The sequence below is a fragment of the Mastomys coucha genome, unplaced genomic scaffold (genome assembly GCF_008632895.1).
Source record: "Mastomys coucha isolate ucsf_1 unplaced genomic scaffold, UCSF_Mcou_1 pScaffold23, whole genome shotgun sequence".
Lineage (NCBI taxonomy): Eukaryota > Metazoa > Chordata > Mammalia > Rodentia > Muridae > Mastomys > Mastomys coucha.
Window position 1 is genome coordinate 91,352,960 of NW_022196906.1, and position 18,580 is coordinate 91,371,539.

Sequence of the window (18,580 nt, forward strand, 5' to 3'; positions counted from 1 at the left end):
CCTGGGAACAAATTCATTATGCAGAATAGTATTACCCATACACGGTCTACACAGTGCATTATAGGTATGACTGCATTATTCTTTCTTCAAAACCTTTGGAAGCATTTCTAAATTTGTGACTTTGGAAAACGATCAGAAGTAGCAGTCTTGGTCTTACCTATCTGCATGGAAAACATTATAAACTTAATTTTTCTACTAAGTACTGAAACTTGGAGATAAACAAAATAACACAAGGAGACTCTAAATGTGGAGAGGAGAAACTCTGCTGTTTAGGGAACATTCTTGGCACCTAAAAGTAGTGTAATGCTGAGGTCCCTGGGTTTTCTTCTTGTACTCATATATTCTGAGTGAAGAAGTCAGCAATAGAGAAACATCAATAAGTTTAGGAACAAGGTAAGAAAAGAAAAGTTGCTCTCCCAAGCTGAAGGACTTAGAATGAACAGTGCACCAAGAATGAAAGCTTTCTGACAACAGCCACTTTATTCAAATAAACAGTAGGTAAGGACATGAGGTCTTCTACCTATGCCATCAAAGACTGTGCAGAGATCAAAACTCCCTCACACCTGGGGTAGTGCCAGAGAGGGTCAAGTAAGGAGGTGAAACATTTATCCTCGATGGTTGGTAATGAAGACCCTGCTATGCACAATGAGAACTACATGGAGGACCTGGATATCCACTCTTGCCAGGCAGGAATGAGCAGCTCTAATTTCGTCGAGATTGCTAGGTTGTTATCAGGAAAGGCTCAGTGAGAAATCAAGGCTGTTAACATTAGCCAGCTAGTGGAGCTACCTCCACTGCAGAATGACTGAGTATATAAAAAAGTGAACTTCTAGGCATGGTGGAGTTGCTGCCTTTCTGCCTGAGGCAGTTGGGAGAGTGGACCCTGTCCTTCACTGGCTGCAGTACTTGGCAGAGTGGGCCCTGTACCTCACATGGGCAGTGCAGTAGAGCTGAACCCGAAGGTAAAGGTGCAAGTGAGCCTGCGCTGAGCGTGTGAGAGCAGGAGAGCTGGCCCAGCCCCTCAATGACTGCAGCACTCGGTAGAGCCAGTTCCATACCTCAACTGTTCAGCACAGTAAAGATGGCTCTGGTGGTATGTGTGGGTTTGCCCAGAGGGCATGAGAGCAGGGGAGCTGACCCTGTACCAGGCTAAGATCCAGGTCTTTGTGTTGACCCAGCCCAACATATGGCTCAAATATGAACTTTTGGGGCATGTGAAAGGGATGGTCTTGCAGACCAAAGCTGTAGTAGCTCCATGACACAAGGTAACAACAGTCTATGCAAGAGGAGTCCTAGTGAGAACTATACTATGCTATGCTATACTCCATATTGGTGGTATAGTGGAAGCCAGAGGCTTTGAACTAGAATGATAACTCATTATAATGAACATTTACAAATAAAGATGTATGGACTAAAGATTGTACTGTGGGACACACTGTAACACACTACAGCTTCCAGAAAAAGATATTTTTTTTTATGTTTTGTTTTGTTTATTATTATTATTTATTTTCTTTTTAGGGCGTAGCTTGCAAGGGCAGAGTGTAGATATTAAGAGTCAGGGAGGTGAATGGGATTGAGGTGCATGATATAAACACACAAAAAAATCAATTAAAAGACAACAACTTCTATTACACTTAGCAGTAATGAAGGGCTACCTGCTTCCACATATATACCAGTCTATCCTCATGCTAATGAAGGCTAAGCAGAAAGCTTAGAAGTCTTGGGTGTCAGTAAGGTGGTGGCAAACCCACCCTTCCATTAATCAAGTAACTTTTTAATAAAAGCTGATAAAAAAAAGACGTAAATAAGACCCAGAGTTTCACATCATAATCTAAAGATTCTAATAAAAATCACACATTTTTCAAGAAATAGAAACATTTCATGCTGAATTAAGGAAAAATACCGATAGATGGGAGAGTAAGATTACACAAAGCCTATAATTATTTAACCTCTATAGACTGAATACTTCTATCCCCTCTCCAAATCCATACGTTAAAATTGAATCTCAAATGAGTGTTATTTGAGGGTGAGTTTTTGACAGAAAATTAGATCAACAGAACAAAGCCCCAAATTCATACAGAAAGGAATTCTAAAAGAGATCCCTAAGAACTTCCTGATCCTTCCTGCCTCATGAAGCTAGAAGCCTAGGAGTCTGGAGGATGGGATGGTACCAGAACCACAGAGCACAAAGCGAGTTGTGGGCAGCCTTGGTCCCTCGCATGTAAGGGAGGTGGGGTGGCTATTAAAGAGAGTAAAGTTCTAGTGGACGCTTGGCCTGTAGAGTCTCAGCACCAGTATAAGTCACAGGAAAGATGAGTCCACCGGCTCAATGGTCCTTCCCTACCCCATCAACCCAGAGAGCTCAGGTTTTCAAGGGCCTAGAAAGAAGTGTCAGTTTCCTATTTAGATTCTTTTGTGTTTTCACTTATATTCTTTTTTTGACATGTATGTAACTTTGTTTATAGTTTTAACTTACTGTGCAACCTACTCTTCATCCCTTAAATTTCCCCATTTTCCTTTTAATATTTTTTTGGAAGATTTTGATTTTTAACTTATATTTTTGAAACTTTGATATCTTTATTCCTATTTTTCATCTACTTTTGTTTGTAAGTTTTTATTACTAGGAAATGTTTTACTCTCTCTTTCTAAATGTCTCTCACTCTTTCTCATCCATCTTCTCAGTTCTTCACCATTCAGCATCCTTTTGTTTGATCTTGCTTCCCCCCCATTTCTCAATCTTTATCCACTTAACTTTATCTCATTCACTATTTCTAGACTTACCATAAATAATTTTGTCTTCATACCACATTCTATGCTATTTTTACATTTTCTGTAGCCATTGGCAGTGCATTAGTGGGGCTTTAATCAATTTTAAGTGTATTTCTATTTCTGTATCTTGTTCTGTTGCATACTGTTGCTGTTACAACAGTTTGCTTTCTCTTCTCTACAAGGTACCCCAGATTGGGCCCCTGAAGAGTGGGAAGTTCACTAAGAAGATCCTGAAATAAAAATAAAAGAGATACCCCATAAATAAAAAGGAAAGGGATATTATCAAATTCATTCTGATATGTCAGAATTATTCTGTTATATAAACCTGATAAGGACACAACAACAAAAAACTACAGACAATTTCCTTTATGAACATATACCATATATGCAAAAAAGTATAAATAAAACAATACAAAATAAAACCAAGAGAACATGATCAAGACATAATGCACACATGTATGAAATTCTCAAAGGAAACACACACACATACACACACACACTCACACATTCACAATCTTATTTTACTTTATCAGATGAACGGTTAAATAAACTGTGGTATATCTTGCAATGGAACATTACTGCATGATAATAAGGCTGGAACAATAGCTAAAATTAACTTCCAGAGAACGATGCAGAGTTAAAAATCCAATTTTACAGGGTGGTTTATTATGTGATTTCATTTATATAACATTTGAAATTATTAAGTCACAAAATAAGAATAGTAGTGAGGAGTTGTGGGTAGGAAGCAAGCACGGTGGCTGTTTCGAGGTAACACAGAGATGTCCTCCATCTTGGTTGTAATCCATGTCAATGTCCTCATAATGATTCCACAATACAGCTTCACAGACTTAAGCAGCAGGCAAACTAGACAAAGAACACACAGGATCTTTATATGCCTTCACACAACTTCACGACAACCTACTATTATCTCAAATTACCTTAATTTTAAAAACCCTTCCTTACAAAATATTTATTCCTTGCTGCAAGGCAACAATCTGTTGTGTTGAACTGTTTTCTCTTTGGTCACCACCGGCCCCTCCATCTCAGTTCTCCCTTAGCTGGGCCTCTACCTTTATTGGACGCTTCAGTCGTGGCAGAATTGTTCTAGAAAACTCAGTAGCTATGGAGGCATTGCCTGTGAGTCAGCTTTGTCCCTTGCAAAGTGAACTTCAGTAACATGGATGACCCCTTCCTGAAATCCACATCCATCTCTTCCCCCTACCCCTATGTTATTGAAAACTGGGTTGCAATCCACTGGTTCTTTGCAATTAGAATCAACCAATATTTATAGAAAATATTTAATCTAGAGGTTGTGCTAGGACTTACAGATAAGCAAGCCTGACCTGGTAGGAAAAACAGTTAAATAGATTGCACAGAAAGTACAGCGGCACCTGAGGCTGAAGCCAAGAATAAACACATCAGACACAATAAGATAAAGTTACTGGTCAGTTTAAATCTTGTGGTAAGTCAAGCTGTCTTTCTGTCAGTCACCAAACACTCATTGAGCACCAAGTTGGACACTCCTTCTCAAGCCTAAGGAGAAGGAAGTCTAGTGAACAGACAATTACAGGCTCATGTACAAGTGTTGGGTCAGAGGTGAGCATTTTGGAAGGTGGGGACCATGAGGATCTTACTTGGAGAGAAGAGATCACTTCACAAACATCAGTGCAGAACAGGATCAAGTCCTGGGTAGGATGGAAGTGGAAGTTTGATACAGGACAGATTAGATTGCCACTTTCCTACTATGAACCCTTAGATGCTAGATATCAGATGGCTCAGGAGCCTGTTTGTAATCAAATTTTGGTATTTCTTTCACTGATGTGAGAGGAGATGAGTTGGGTGGTATGGAAACTCTGGGGGCAGGACCATCTGAATTTGAGAGCCAAGAGAATACTTTGCACAAGTGCAAGATTAGGATGCAAAGGTGCATATGAGTAGCTAAGAAGGGAGTGGCTGAATGCCAGCTCACTAACCCAGGACATTCCAAGCTTGAATGCGTCCACACTACTCCTACCTCAAGCCTGGGAGGTGATTAGTCACCTTGGGATGGAAGATAGCCATTGCGTTTACATACAAAAAACCAGGACTACCAGGGAGGGGCTAGCATGGAGTAGCTCCCTATGGGAACATGGATAGGGAGGAGATTGCTAGAACAGAAGTACCTTTGTTTCCTAGCTACCCAGGAAGACTTGTGATTAAGGGCAGGGGGTTGTGTGCAGGGGTGGGGATGGGAGGAAGGCCAGTGTAGCTCAGTGCTCTCTGTATGGGATGGTTCAAGGGAAGGTGAGCTTCAAGGTGTGCCAGTGAGGACTGCTTGGTAGTAATAAACACCCAAAGCTAGAAAATAATCACCAGTGTTAGAGTGGATAGAATTCACCTCTAATATCACAGTCAGCCCACCACATGAGGGGCTAGCATAAAGTCTCATCCCCAAGAGTCAGATCTATCCAGGCAGCCATGTGGCATTTCCACAGCAACCAGGGACAGCTGAGAAGAGGCCCCGGGTGACCACAGGAGTGCAGGTTCCATGCGGGTGTGGTAGCTCATAACTAATTCCTTTAGGGACTTCAAGAAAGACATAAGATAAAAGATGGATTGTGTGTGATGCATTGAGGGGTAAGAAGTGATAGCGACAGTCCAGTGGGTCTAGGAGAACAGGTTTGGCATGTCCCAGATGTATCTTTGTCCTTTCCTCCTTGCTCCATTAATACCATCCACATGCAGAATGAACCCCCATCACACGAGCATTCATCTTTCCGTTCAAAAAGAGAGAATATTGTGTTTTCATGAAGTTCATGGCCACCCAGGCCACATGCTGCCCAGGATGTCATGTACCATGGCACTCTGTAGGAACTTAGATAAATAATAATAACTTTTAAAGTTTGTAGAGCATATTGAACTTGGCTTAATAGGCCCTCTCTTCGAAACTCTGAAAAGGTGGCTCATAAAAAAGTAATTAGTTTATATAGACTGTCAAGGTTCATGGGGGACAGCTGGCCTTTGATGCCTCATCTGTGATTACAGGCAGCTACAAGATAATAAAATCAAGCCCTGAACTCACGCCAAGGTATTCAGTGATCTCACCCTCCGTTCCATGCCAGGCAGAATGAACTATAAATGCATGCTTGTACTCCTGTCCTTTGATGTTGGTCTCAAACAAGTCTGAAATACTTGGAACTTGTGCTCACAAGCCCCAAACTTCTACCATAGTAAAACCCTTGACCTTACAAAAGCTTATTCATAATTAATAACTGTGGTGAGCTCCATTGCCAACCCTACTCAATATGGCCACCACAGGATGTTGCAGCAGATATCTGAATTGGTATTAACTTCGCAAACAGGGCTATTAAGTGGTCTGATTATTGACAGTCAGAACTGATTTTTCAGTCATTAACTGTGCTGTGATGATCACTCGCTACAGCTGTTAAAGAGGACTTCCTTCATGCTTTCAAACTCCTGGCTCCTGCTCCCCTGTGCTGTTCACTTAGCTGAGCCTCTATGGACCCAGATGTTTCTGCAGCCCACATGATGCTCCAGATGTGGCCATGCTCATATAGGGCTTTCATTGGCTTCTTTCGTTTCTCACGAGATGAGGCTGAGCCATCTCAGGAGACAGAGGAAAGATATCAGAAATGCTAGTGGTCAGCGTGTATTTCACTTTAATACCACCTAGAATGGGAATGCTCACTGAGGACTTCTGTCTCCTAAACGGTGGAAAGACAACTCACCATTGTTTAGGTTCCCGGGCCTCTGGATGAAGATTGGCTAGATTCAAACACGAGGATCTCAAAATCTTGAGCTCTAGGCCTGAATCTATGACTGGATATGCCTTCTGGGGTTCTAGAACAGAGGACGGTGTATTTAGCATGCAGAACGGTTCTAAATACTAGTGGCTTGGTGTTGGGATGTGGTAGAACAATGCTCATGAGTCAAAAGTCATCCATCTCCATGTGGTCCAATTGGACATTGACACTAGTGGTGGGCATGAGGCTTGTCTTAGCTAGTAAGACAGGAACTAAGCTGTCAGAGGTAGTAGCTGAGATCTGCTTGTACACGTGTGGACATGTACTGGTTGGTTTTGTGTGTCAACTTGACACAAGTTAGTCTTCAGAAAGGAAAGAGCCTCGGGTTGAGAAAATACCTCCTTGAGATCCAGAGGAAAGGCATTTTCTCAGTTAGTGATTAATGTGGAAGGGTCTAGCCAATCATTGTGGTGGTCCTGGGTTCTATAAGAAAGCAAGCTGAATAGGCCATGGGAAACAAACCAGCAAGCAGCATCCTTACAAAGCCTCTGCATCAGCTCTTACCTTCGGGCTCCTGCCCTGCTTGAGCTCCTGTCCTGACTTCCTTTGGTGATCGACAGTAATATGGAAATATAAGCTGAATAAACCTTTTCCTCCCCATATTTCTTTTTTGTCATGGTGTTCCAGCACAGCAATAGAAACCCTAATTAAGACAGTCCTTTTGCCTCTCAAGAGCCGACTAAAAGAGTACACCGAGACCTGTATCATCCTAGCTGTGGCCACCCTAAACTAGCCCCTCAGAGCCACGGCTTCCTATGGACCCTTAAACACATCCAGCACAGATCAGCTGTACCTGGCTCAGACTGGCAGAGATGCCCAGTTAACAGACAGAGTAACGAGCAGAGATGAATGGCCACTGTCCTGTGGCTCCTAAGTTTTGGTGTGGCAGCAATATAGCAGTACTTAACTGAGACATCTGGGCTAGAATTACAACTTCATTACCACTGTGTCCTGGGCAAACTGCATAATCCAGTTTAACCTCGGCCTACCCTATAAAATAGAGATAATAATGGTGCCTATTTTAGAGGATTGCTGTAAAACTTAAATGATGCAGGGTTTGTAAACACAGTGTATGCTACAGAGCAACAATAAGCCTTGACCAATTTTTTTTTTCAGTGCTGTTGTGTGCAAGTTGTTCTCTGTATGAGGATACAGGACCAAGGGGACAAATAGGAGCTGTCTCTCTCTTCACTTGCTAAGCTGTGTGCTGTGGAGTGAGACAGTGTCATTTGTAAAAAGGAACACCTGTCTCCAATTTGCACGGTCACCACGTGAGCTGGCAGCACTTCTGGCTTTGCTTTTTATTTCACTGTTCACATTTCCTCTTGTTTTCCTATAGCACTGCCATTAACGCAGGGTCCCAGAAAACATGGACTTTCTCCGTTCAAAGGCTTCTCTCAACTTGTCTCCTAGTGGGATGCTCAAGGAGCTTATTCTGAAATACCATGTCACTCTTCCCAGAGTATCCAACTATGGTTTACCTCTTCCTTCCCAATTTTAGCTGATCATCCCACATCCTAGGACAGGCTTCAGCCCCAGGCAAACTAGGGTAGGTTGTCTTCCTGAATGCCTCCTCAACCTACTGAGGAGATGGGCACTAGGGCTCACTGATCAGTCCTTAAACATGAGTCCGACCTAAGTAGGATTAAGAAGATCCTGGGTGAGGGGGTACATGCCTGTTATCTGAATAGCACTCAAGAATCAGAGGCAGGCAGATTCCCAATTCAAAGCCGGCCAAGGACTATATAGTGATATCTGGTTTCAAAAAGCTGTGAGCACCTGGGAAAGTTTCTTGGTGGATAGTGTTCCAGCTCTCCAATCCCTCCCTTGCTTTCTCCTTAAGTCAGACACAGAACTCTCTGGATGCATCTGATTTGTTTCAAACCTACACCCTCTTATTTCCCTGGTTGATTTGTTCTACTGGTTCTGGTTCTGAATTCCGGGAAGTCACTGAGAAAAGCCCTCTTAGTTTCCCTGAAGCTTTCCCACTCTGGAGCCCACCTTGGCCCACTCTACACAGAAAAATAGGAAGCTAATGACAGCACATTGACTTGAGACAGAGCCACATAGAGATGATGTGGGTCCCAGGAGCAGGAGTGGGAGGTGCAAATGGGTCATCCAGATGAAGTTCTCAGAGGCTAAGCTGCCACACTGAAAATTTAAAAAAGAAATGCCTTCACAAGAGAAATAAAAAGGCAAAATACAAAAGGTTACATAGTGACAGAGGTTACATAGACAGGCAGCATCAGGGACCTTGGGATAAACTGATGGGAAAGGAAAAGAGGGAAATACATGAGGAAGGGTTTGGAAGGATTTATTCCAGACACAGTCAGGGCAAAGACCTCAAACACTCTACAGAAGGTCAAGAATGCTCCCCCTCTCTCCAGCCAGCATCTCTTCCATAGTGGGCATCATCCACAATCCTCCACAGGATAAATAGACTTTGCCACTTTGTCCCAACTCAGGCAAAGGCTACAATTACTAGGATTTGTAAATGAGCCTTGGACTGGAATGGAAACCTGCCTCCTACTGACAGTCATCAGCAGGTAACAAACAGAAACTAGAATTATGGAGATGAACAGCTGGGAAGAGAAGAATCTGTTTTGTGGAGATAGCCAGGAAGAGTGTGCAAACATGCCCATCCCTGTCAAGGCTGGAAGCGGCCAAGCCAGAAGTTCAAAGAAAAGAACTGCCAAATCTATACTTTAGCCCACTCTGATGGCACACAAGGGCTTGCCTTCCCTTCCTGATTGGTAGGACTCCCAAGCTCTCACACTACCAGTCTCATGGGTATGACCACCATAAGGGCTTTCCCAGAGACCACAAGTGCCACCGTGGCCAGGATTTGCATCTTATTTACAGTCAGCCATTCCCATTATCCCTCAGTTGATTTGATTTTAAAGCAACTTTTATATTATTCCTGTATAAATCTGGAAGCCTTTGATCGGAGTTATTGCACTGAGGCTGAAAACCTGGTCATAGGGAAGGTGGCCAGGATCTGAAGACTGGGGCATAGTGCTCCCCTCCAGGTGCAGGAGAATGTGAGCCCCCTTCTCCCCTGCCTAAGGACAAAACCGAAACACAATTGCTGAAAGAAAGTATCTGTTTCATTTACTCTTTTGAATTAAAAGCCCAAAGTGAAACCCGTTGAGTCTATTTAAGAAAATCGTTTCATATAGTTGACCATGGAAGAATTCTTTTCTTTATTAAAAAAAAAAAAGGAAAATTATTGAAAACAACCTACTCAATCCAAAATAGAGGGGTGACTAAATAAATGTTTGTATGATAAAAGCTTTCCTAACTTAGTCTAAATTTCATTTCTGTGAGGCCTGAAGAGGTATCCCCAACCGTAGACTACAGATAGGTCTGAACCCAGTTCTTGACAGTGAGAGATAAGATGTAACATGTGGCTGAAGCCAATTACTCCAGATTTTTCATTAATTATTTTTATTAATTATTATTAATTATTTTCATTCATTAATTTTTTCATTAATTATTGATGCATAAATACATTTATGCTGTAAGGAACTAAAAGCTGGAGAGTCTCAGGATAACATAGACGCAAGATGACTTGGGCCCTGCAGCCACTCCTGAAAACACCAGATGAGGGAGCCCCTCTAGATGAAGTTTACCCTCATGTCTCTTTCTGTTCCAGACCTCTTGAGTGACTTGTGATGCTTCTGCAAGCCACCAAAACATATTTGCTTGTATCTTTCTAGAAGTTGGCTTAAAACACCCCAATGGTTGGTTAAAATGAAAATGCCAGAAATGAATAGCAGTAATACTTACCTCCATAGAAACTGGTCTAACTAAAATATAACTGGACGCTATTAAAACTTTAGTTCAATTTTGTCTATGGAAGGCTCTGTGATAGATCCTGTTCCTGTTTTACCAAGAGATTATCAGGTACAGGAAGTGCTGGTGACGAACCTCCTAAACTGCACATTTCTTCTCGAACATCAAAGCAAACAAACAGAACTTAAGAGGAAAGAACATAGTATGAGATTGACATTTAGTAAGCCCGAGTCTGATGCCATCTAGATCGTCTAAAGCCAGTAATTGCAGTCTCTCACAATGGACAACTGACAGAGTGGAGAGAGACCCGAGGCCTGAGAGCTTGGACTTGGGGAGATGAACCTGAGAAGTTCATTAGACTTCCTAAAGTCCCGTTTCCTTACTTTGCAAAACAGAACCATAAGAGTGGGTCTCCCTTTTCACAAGCTGGTGAGAATTGAATTGCCATCAGCTGAAAGACAGGCATATGTATGTGTATGTGTATGTGTGCATTTATAATAAAAGGGTACATGGTTTGCAATTCTTTACAAATATAGCATGCAATAGGTTATTCTGCAGGAATAAATGATGGGTAGAATGTATGAATATTCATTCTACCCAGCTAGCTGATATTTATTTATGGAACTGTACGGTCTTCTAACTCCAATTTAGCTGGTCATTTCCACACTGTCATGCGACTAAGGAACTGAGTCAACCATCTGATTGGGTGACTAGATTGAGCCTCAGAACACACTCTAGACTTGTGCTTCCCTTTTCTTTTATCATCAACATCACAGATTATAATTGCACCATTGTAATCAACCAAAGAGGAAGCAAACACTTGTGGTTTATTGACGATTACAAGAATCACAATTACTCTGATGATCCTCATCATCACCACGGCTATGACTAACACAGCTATGATTTATTGGACACTTTCTGGCTGCCAGACAGGGCCCCAGGCAGTTTTCATTAATATCTAATTATATCCATATATTAATCCCAGGAGTAGGTGCTATGAATGCCTCCATTATGAACGCTCCCTTGGACGAGTTTAGGGACAACTCTGAGATTATAAAGTTAGCAAGTGCAGACAGCCTAAATGCAAAAAAAAGTGTGCGTCTCATAAGCCAGCAAAAATAGACAAATGCAGCTGATTTCCCTCTTTGGTGGAATTCAAAGAATGCTGATATCAGATGTAGAGAATATAATAGTGGTCACCAGAGGCTGGTGGGGCTGAGGCTATGTTGGCCAGAGGACACACAGTTCCAGTGTAATTGAAATAATGCATTTAAGAGATCTACTATGGAGCAAGGTGACTATAGTTTGTGATAATATATTACTCTTGGAGAAAGTAGGCTGGGTACAACATCCTATCACTAAAAGATGACAACTCTGTGTCTCAGCTTCTTTTCTGCTCTTCTAATAAAATACACTGGCAAAAGCAACTGAGAGGAGAGAGAGTTCATTTCAGCTCACAGTCCCAGGTTAGCAGTCCATCTTGCAGTGAACTCATGGTGGAAGGGGCTTGTGACAGCTATCTACATGACACCCATAGTCAGGAAATGGAGAGCACACAATGCATGCGACCTGTTCGACTCCTTCCCTTGTTTTTATCCAGTTCAAGGTTTAGCCCATGAAATCATGCCACTCACATTGACCTTCCTGCCTCAATTAACTCAGTTATGAAATGCTCTCTTAGGCATGTTCAGAGGCCCATGTCCCAGGTGATTTTACATTTTTCCAATTTGACAACACTAACCATCACACTATGTGAGGTAATGTATTTGTCATTGAGCTAAATTTAAGTAGTCTACAATATATTGATATGACTTTAACCATAATATGTTATACATTATAAAGTATACAATGATGTTCATCTATCTAAAAATAATAGAAGTAATGAATGCTTATGACCTTAATGTTCGCTGCTTACTATAAGATATCATGGCTGACTAAATCCTGGAAGGTCTCTGCCGTTAGGCTGCTATGAAGCCCTAGGTGGAAGCCAGGACCCTGGACAGGTCCACAGGTAGGTAGGAAGGCAGACACTGAACTCAATAGGAAGAAAAAATGGAGTTAACCATGAAAGAAAGAACACTCCTTAACACATCCAGCATGGTAACCAGCTAATCAAACCAGATCAAATCATATTCTAGACGATTTTCTAGGCAGCCTTCAGAGACTCAGCCAGGCCGAGAAGCCAGCCAATTATACCTGATCATCCTCTGCAGCCCTGTCCTTACAAGAGACAAGTCCAGACTGGCCCACTGTAGACAAATGAGTAGTACTTCTATGATCTCTGAAAGGCAATCTAATTCCCTTCAAATTTAAAAGTCTCCACAGTTTCCTAACAGGCCTCAGTGGGGCACATGTAGAAATTAATAAGTTCACGGTGTGCCCAGCTGGCTTTCATTATCATTTTTTGTCACGCAATGGATGGGGTTTCCATTATTACTTAAGGATTTTGATTCTTTAAGAAGGTCAACTCTACAGAGCTCAGACTCTGAGTTGAGAAGTAAGCCAGGCAAGTATAATACATCTGGCTGACGACTCGTGGAGGTTTTGCTGATCGAATAGGACAAGGATTCGGAGCAAAATCCTAAGGACATGGAACTCAGAGCACCCTACACAAGACAGGCTCCTGTCTCTGCCACAAGTTCACCTATCCTAGAATTCTGGGAAAGTTGCTTAACCCCAATGCCAATTATGCATTTCTTCTATAAAATGAGCATGGAGAAAAGGCTGGAGAAGGAAACACAAATGTACTTTGAGCACGTGGCATGGCATTCTTTACATTTCATCCAAAGAGCAACCCTGGAAAGCCCAGCTCATCCACAGGTAATGCTGTTAAAGCTAATACAATCAGCTGCCCTGCCAGGCTGTCACCAATTCACCATTAGAGTGAGCAACATGGGAGCCAGAGAAGGAGAATTCAGATGGTGTGAATGGGAATACAAAGTCAGACAACTCTTGGAAGAGCAATCTAAAGTGTTTCAAGAGCTTGCAAATGTTTGATCAATTAATCATACTGTTGAAAACACATAGCCAATAGACTCAGAAAGGCAGGTGTGTTGTAACAAAATATAAATAGATACATTGCCAACAGGGAAAAGGTAAACTCTAGAACATTCATTAGGGTACTTACAGTGTTGATGTTATCTAAGTAACAATTCTAATATTAAATGCAAGAGGTGATAATTTTTAATGAGGAATAGACACATGGCTGAAAGGAGGCCTACTGAATTGTTGAGTCTCTAGTGATGGGAAGGTACACTTCTTCTTTTTTTTTTTTTTGATGTACACTTTACAGTACTTTCCATGTTTCCTATAGCCAATGCTTTTCTTTTTATTTAAATGAACACTGCTTAGAGTAGCATATAATCCTAAATGAGTTTTCAACAGAAATTTTTTTTTGGAAGAATTTTTTTTCTAAAATTCCTAAAAGGTAGGAGAAGATAAGAGAAAGAAAGTTGAACAAATATGATTTAAAGGGAACAGTCTTTCACAGAGCGAAGCTCCATTCAGCTGCTCTACAGGAAGTAAAGATGCAGGCAGAAGGCAGGGAAAAGTGACCCCCAATGCAGGAGTGGTCGATAAGGGGAACCAAAAGCTCCAGCTGACATGGAGGGTGATGAAGCAAGCAGATATAAATTTTTCAATTTTATGAGAATGATAGGGATCTGAAATAAATCTTCGGTATTTTCTTTTTAAGATAAATGTTTTAAAAATAAATGCCCGTAGCATGGATGGATGGCTAGTGTCTGTGTCCTGTCTTACGGCTGGCCATAAATAATACTGAGAAAAATAGCTTTGACTATAGTAAAAAAGCACCTTTATTTTTTACTCTTAAGAGCTTGGCAGATTATATTTTGATGCATTAAGCCAGATCTCTTTTTTTAAGGCAGCTGCAAAAATAACAGGTGGAGTATAGAAATTGTCTCTGGTTGGAAATAGCTACTCAGGGTTTGGCTGAGGGGAAAATCTCAGTTTCAAAACATGCCTCAACAACTGTGAGCACATCTGATCAAATCCAAGTTCAAGCTGAAGGCACTTGACGGGGCTTCAACTTAAGAAATGCTTTGGTGAGTCTCCAGGTGAAAATTTAATTGTCTGTAACCCCACCCCACCCCCGAAAACTGATATGAAGATAAACTCTCAAATATCATATTTGCTTGAAGTTAAATGTCTTTTTATTGTGGTCTCTCCGTTGAGAGTATATAACTTTCCTGTAGACTTTGTGTCCTTGCTCACCACTGGACACAAAGAGGGTTCCATTAGGGGTAGGCATAGTGAATAGTAAGACACATTGCCCATCTCTGGATTCCTCAGCCTCCTAGCACTGGAGTGACTAAAGGACACCCTCTTATTTCCTGGGAGTTTGCCAGCAGTTTCACTCTTATGCTTGAAAGAGAGGTCAACCCACAGACAGGAATGGGGAAGACTAAGCCCTGCTCAGTGGGAAGGCCTCTGTGCATAAACTGTGAGAGAAGGGTGGGTGCTGGGGTTCACACATAGATGAAAGAGGGAGCCAATTGGGGGTTATGATACAGTTCTGTGATTCCAGCACCCAGATGGCTAGGGCCAGAAAACACAGGTTTGAGGACAACAAGGGATCTACTTTGAATCAGGCCATCCCAGATAAATGCTGCTTCTTATGTCAAAAGAAAGGGGAGGAGGGAGGGACCGGAGAAGGAGAGAAAAAGGAGAGAGGGAGGGAGAACAGAAAGAACCAGAGGAAGGTATGGCTTAGTTCTCTGTATGTGAGATCTGATTCGCAGAAATTAATCACAATTTTGCATTTTTATAATAAATCTATGTTTCTAAATGTACCTATGCCAAACCAAACAGTTCCATGACCCAAACTGCTGATATTTCCTTCAAAAATCTTATTTCCGGACACTGTTAAAGGCATTGGTTAACCCCACGACCACATTAGTTATGCCCAGAAGAAATGGGAGGTAGATTGTCTCCAGGCTGTTGAAGAAAGGTAGAGATAGAAACTCATCCTTTGTAGAAAAAAAAATGGCCTGAGAGTCATACTTCTACATGTCATTTGGTTAGAGGATTTGAGAAGGTGTTTGAGTGTTCCCCAACCTTAAACAGCACAGAAGTCATAGTTAGGTGCCCTTGGTAGTTACCATTCTACACAGAGTATAGACAGAGCCTTCCAAGAGTCTCCCACCCCCTTTGTGGGAGTGCGTATGGGCTTATCGTCACATAAGGCTGAGTTTAACCCAGCCCATCACTCCCGACTTTATAATGTTCTGTAATGAATAAAAGGCCTTCACAGAGCATCTCTCTTAAAAGTGCAAAAGAGTCATTTTTTTTTTCTGCCCAAGTAGCTCATAATGTAACAGACAAACTGTCAGAAAAAATAGACTTCATCATGGTGAAAAGCCCTGCCTGGCACCCATCCATCATAAAGCAATCTTCTAGAGGTCTTGAAAACCTTCATTAAATTTCCTGTCTTTCTCTTGACAGTTATAAAATGTTAACAATATTCCTCGTGATTCAGGCATCCTCAGACATTCGTTGTCTAAGGCCTCCTACCCAAGGCTTTGCCCTTTTCCTCATCTTTATAGAAATCCATGGAAGCAGGTGATAGTGCAGTGTCCTACACACACCTTTTCTGGAGTCTGACCTTTGCAGGACATCAGGGTGAGGGCAGTAATAGCCTTGAAGACACAAGAAATCTTTCTAGCCAGAAAGCACAAAGGGCAAAGTCCTCCTGACTTTAAATTCTTCCTCTAAAATCCACATTCATGGGCACAGTGCCATCCTACCTTTAGCAACATTTTTTTTGATACTTTTTATTTTCCTTTTCTTCCCTGTCTACCAAGAAACAAGTCCCCATGTGTTATGTTGCTAGTGGGGACAGTGATTTCCACATTTTGTCATGTCTATGGGCCATCTCTCTAGGAGCAAAATTCTTCCAAGCCGTTTCACCAGTCCAACTCCTCCAACTCCAGGGGCCATCTCAGCTATTTATCACCTCTTAGAAGAACAAAAACAGACATGTAGCACAAGTCTTCAGTCCTAGTAATTAGAAGACAGAGACAGAGAGAGGCTGATCTCTGTGAGGTTGGGATCAACCTGGCCTACATAGCTAGTTCCAAGATAGTTAGTTACATAGAGAGACTCTGTCTCAAAGAAAAGAAAAACAGCAAAAGTAATCACAAAAAAAGAAACATGGGTCTCCCATAGGAAGCAACGTTAAGGAGAATAACCATAAGGAGATAAAAGGTCCACACTTGCAATAAGAAGAGACACGCATCATGAAAACGACAGGCCATCTGCACATAGGGCGGCAACAATAGCTTTTAAGTTCTAGCTCAGCTTTGTGGAGGTTTGACATTAGGCCTCCAGAGTGAGTCCTGCCTGTGCATACTAAGATGCCAGTCATCTTACCTGCAAAAGGCACTGGGGCGTCTTTATCCAGGGCTACCAGTGGAGGGTCCAAGATGACTGTGTCGTTGTTCTCAGTTATGACTCCATGATATGATGTCTCAATCCATGGCTTGTGTTTATTGACTAGAGAGCAACACAAAACAAAAAGATAGCCATCTGAATAACTGATGTAAAACAGAACTACCAATGTTTCATATTTGCCACATCATAGACCCAACAACCTAGGTCATAAAACACATTAGCCCACTTGATATGTAGAAAAGATTCAGAGATGTATATCCACAGTGTAATAGCATACCCAGGGTCCATATAAGATAAGCATCAATATAGATGATGTTATGAAGAGTTAAAACTTCTAATGTCATCTATTAATAAATGTTTCTGAGTTAAAATTCATTATCAGTTAAGAAACCAGCAGATTCTACTGCGTGCTGTAAATTCTGATCTCAACTTAACTCGGTCCATCTATAGATGTCATTAGTAGATTAACACAAACATATATAAAAGATATACCCGTATATATGTCAATATTCAACAAACACTGAATATTTCTGATGATTTAAAGACTATTCAAATTGTCTGATATACATCAATTAAAATATCTCTTCAATAAACTGACCAATTCAAATCATACATTGTGTAATGATCAACTGCATACTTAAACATATATCTAATGGGCTACAGGTTTAATGTCAGTGTATCCAAAAATTATGTTGGCATAATGGCCTCCAATGTCTCAACATTTTTCCTTATTTAGAAATAAAATCTTTACAGAGATAATCTATTTTAAAACAGGGATACTAGGGTAGATCTTCAATGATAATGACTGATGTCCCTATTAGGGGAACTTTTCGCCTAGAGATAGCCAAGCAAACAAGAAACACACTGTGAAAGATTGGAGTTGGCCTGGGAAAATAACTTATTTGGTAATGTGGTTGCTGTATAAGCATTAAGATCGATTTGATCCTCAGATCAGATCTTACGTAAAGTGTTAAGCATGGAGGCCGGTGCTTCTATCTCAGAACTAGGGAGGCAGAGACAGGTGGATTCCTGGGACTTGCTGGCTACCCAGACTGTAAATGAGTATCAGGTCCCAATGAAGGAACCCATGCAATAATAATATAAGATGGGTAGTATCTGAGGAATAATATTCAAGCTTGACCTCTAGTCTCCTCTTACAGGAGACATGTACCAGCACCATGAACACACACACACACACACACACACACACACACACACACACACACGAGTTGTGCTTCTACTGGTTACTAGGTATTATCCATGATAAGAATTTCTACCTGATCATTTCCAAGAGAACAGATGAAGAATAGTCTTACAATGTCTTCATTTTAGATATCAAGCATCCAAAAGTGTGACACAGTACATTTCCATTTTTCTGAAGGTAGTCAGTTTACAGTACTATATGGGATGCACACCAAGCAATGGTAATATACTAACAAGGTCTAACAATGGATAGAAGCTTGAGATAAGATGTTACAAGATTTTGTATGTTCACCCGTAGACATCTCTGGTGAATATCCAACGTCCACCATTAAACCATTCATCTCCTTAGGGAATGCTGTTTAATTTTTATTTGGTCCCTGTAATGCCATTTAGATATCTACATTTTAGCTCCTTACAAGAAGACATCCTTCCCTCTCCAGTCAACACTCCCCCTCAACAGTGCTCCTTCCACTACAAAGTTCTTGGTCTTTCTTTTAAATCCTTCTTATATACCAACAGAATTAAGAAGACAAAGCAGGCACCTTTAAAAAAGCAAAATAACACACCACCCTAGTATGGCCAACCCTCACCCTCTGCCC

At 41.3% G+C, this 18,580-nt stretch overlaps 1 protein-coding gene across 1 annotated transcript in view; it reads right to left on the reverse strand.

Annotated features, from left to right (window-relative positions):
* Clstn2 (calsyntenin 2) overlaps positions 1 to 18,580 on the reverse strand; it is a 593,894-nt gene that overhangs the window by 349,000 nt on the left and 226,314 nt on the right. Inside the window, exon 2 of the mRNA XM_031345279.1 lies at positions 16,758 to 16,880. Within this exon, the coding sequence (XP_031201139.1) occupies positions 16,758 to 16,880 (123 nt within the window). The remainder of the gene's footprint in view (positions 1 to 16,757; positions 16,881 to 18,580) is intronic.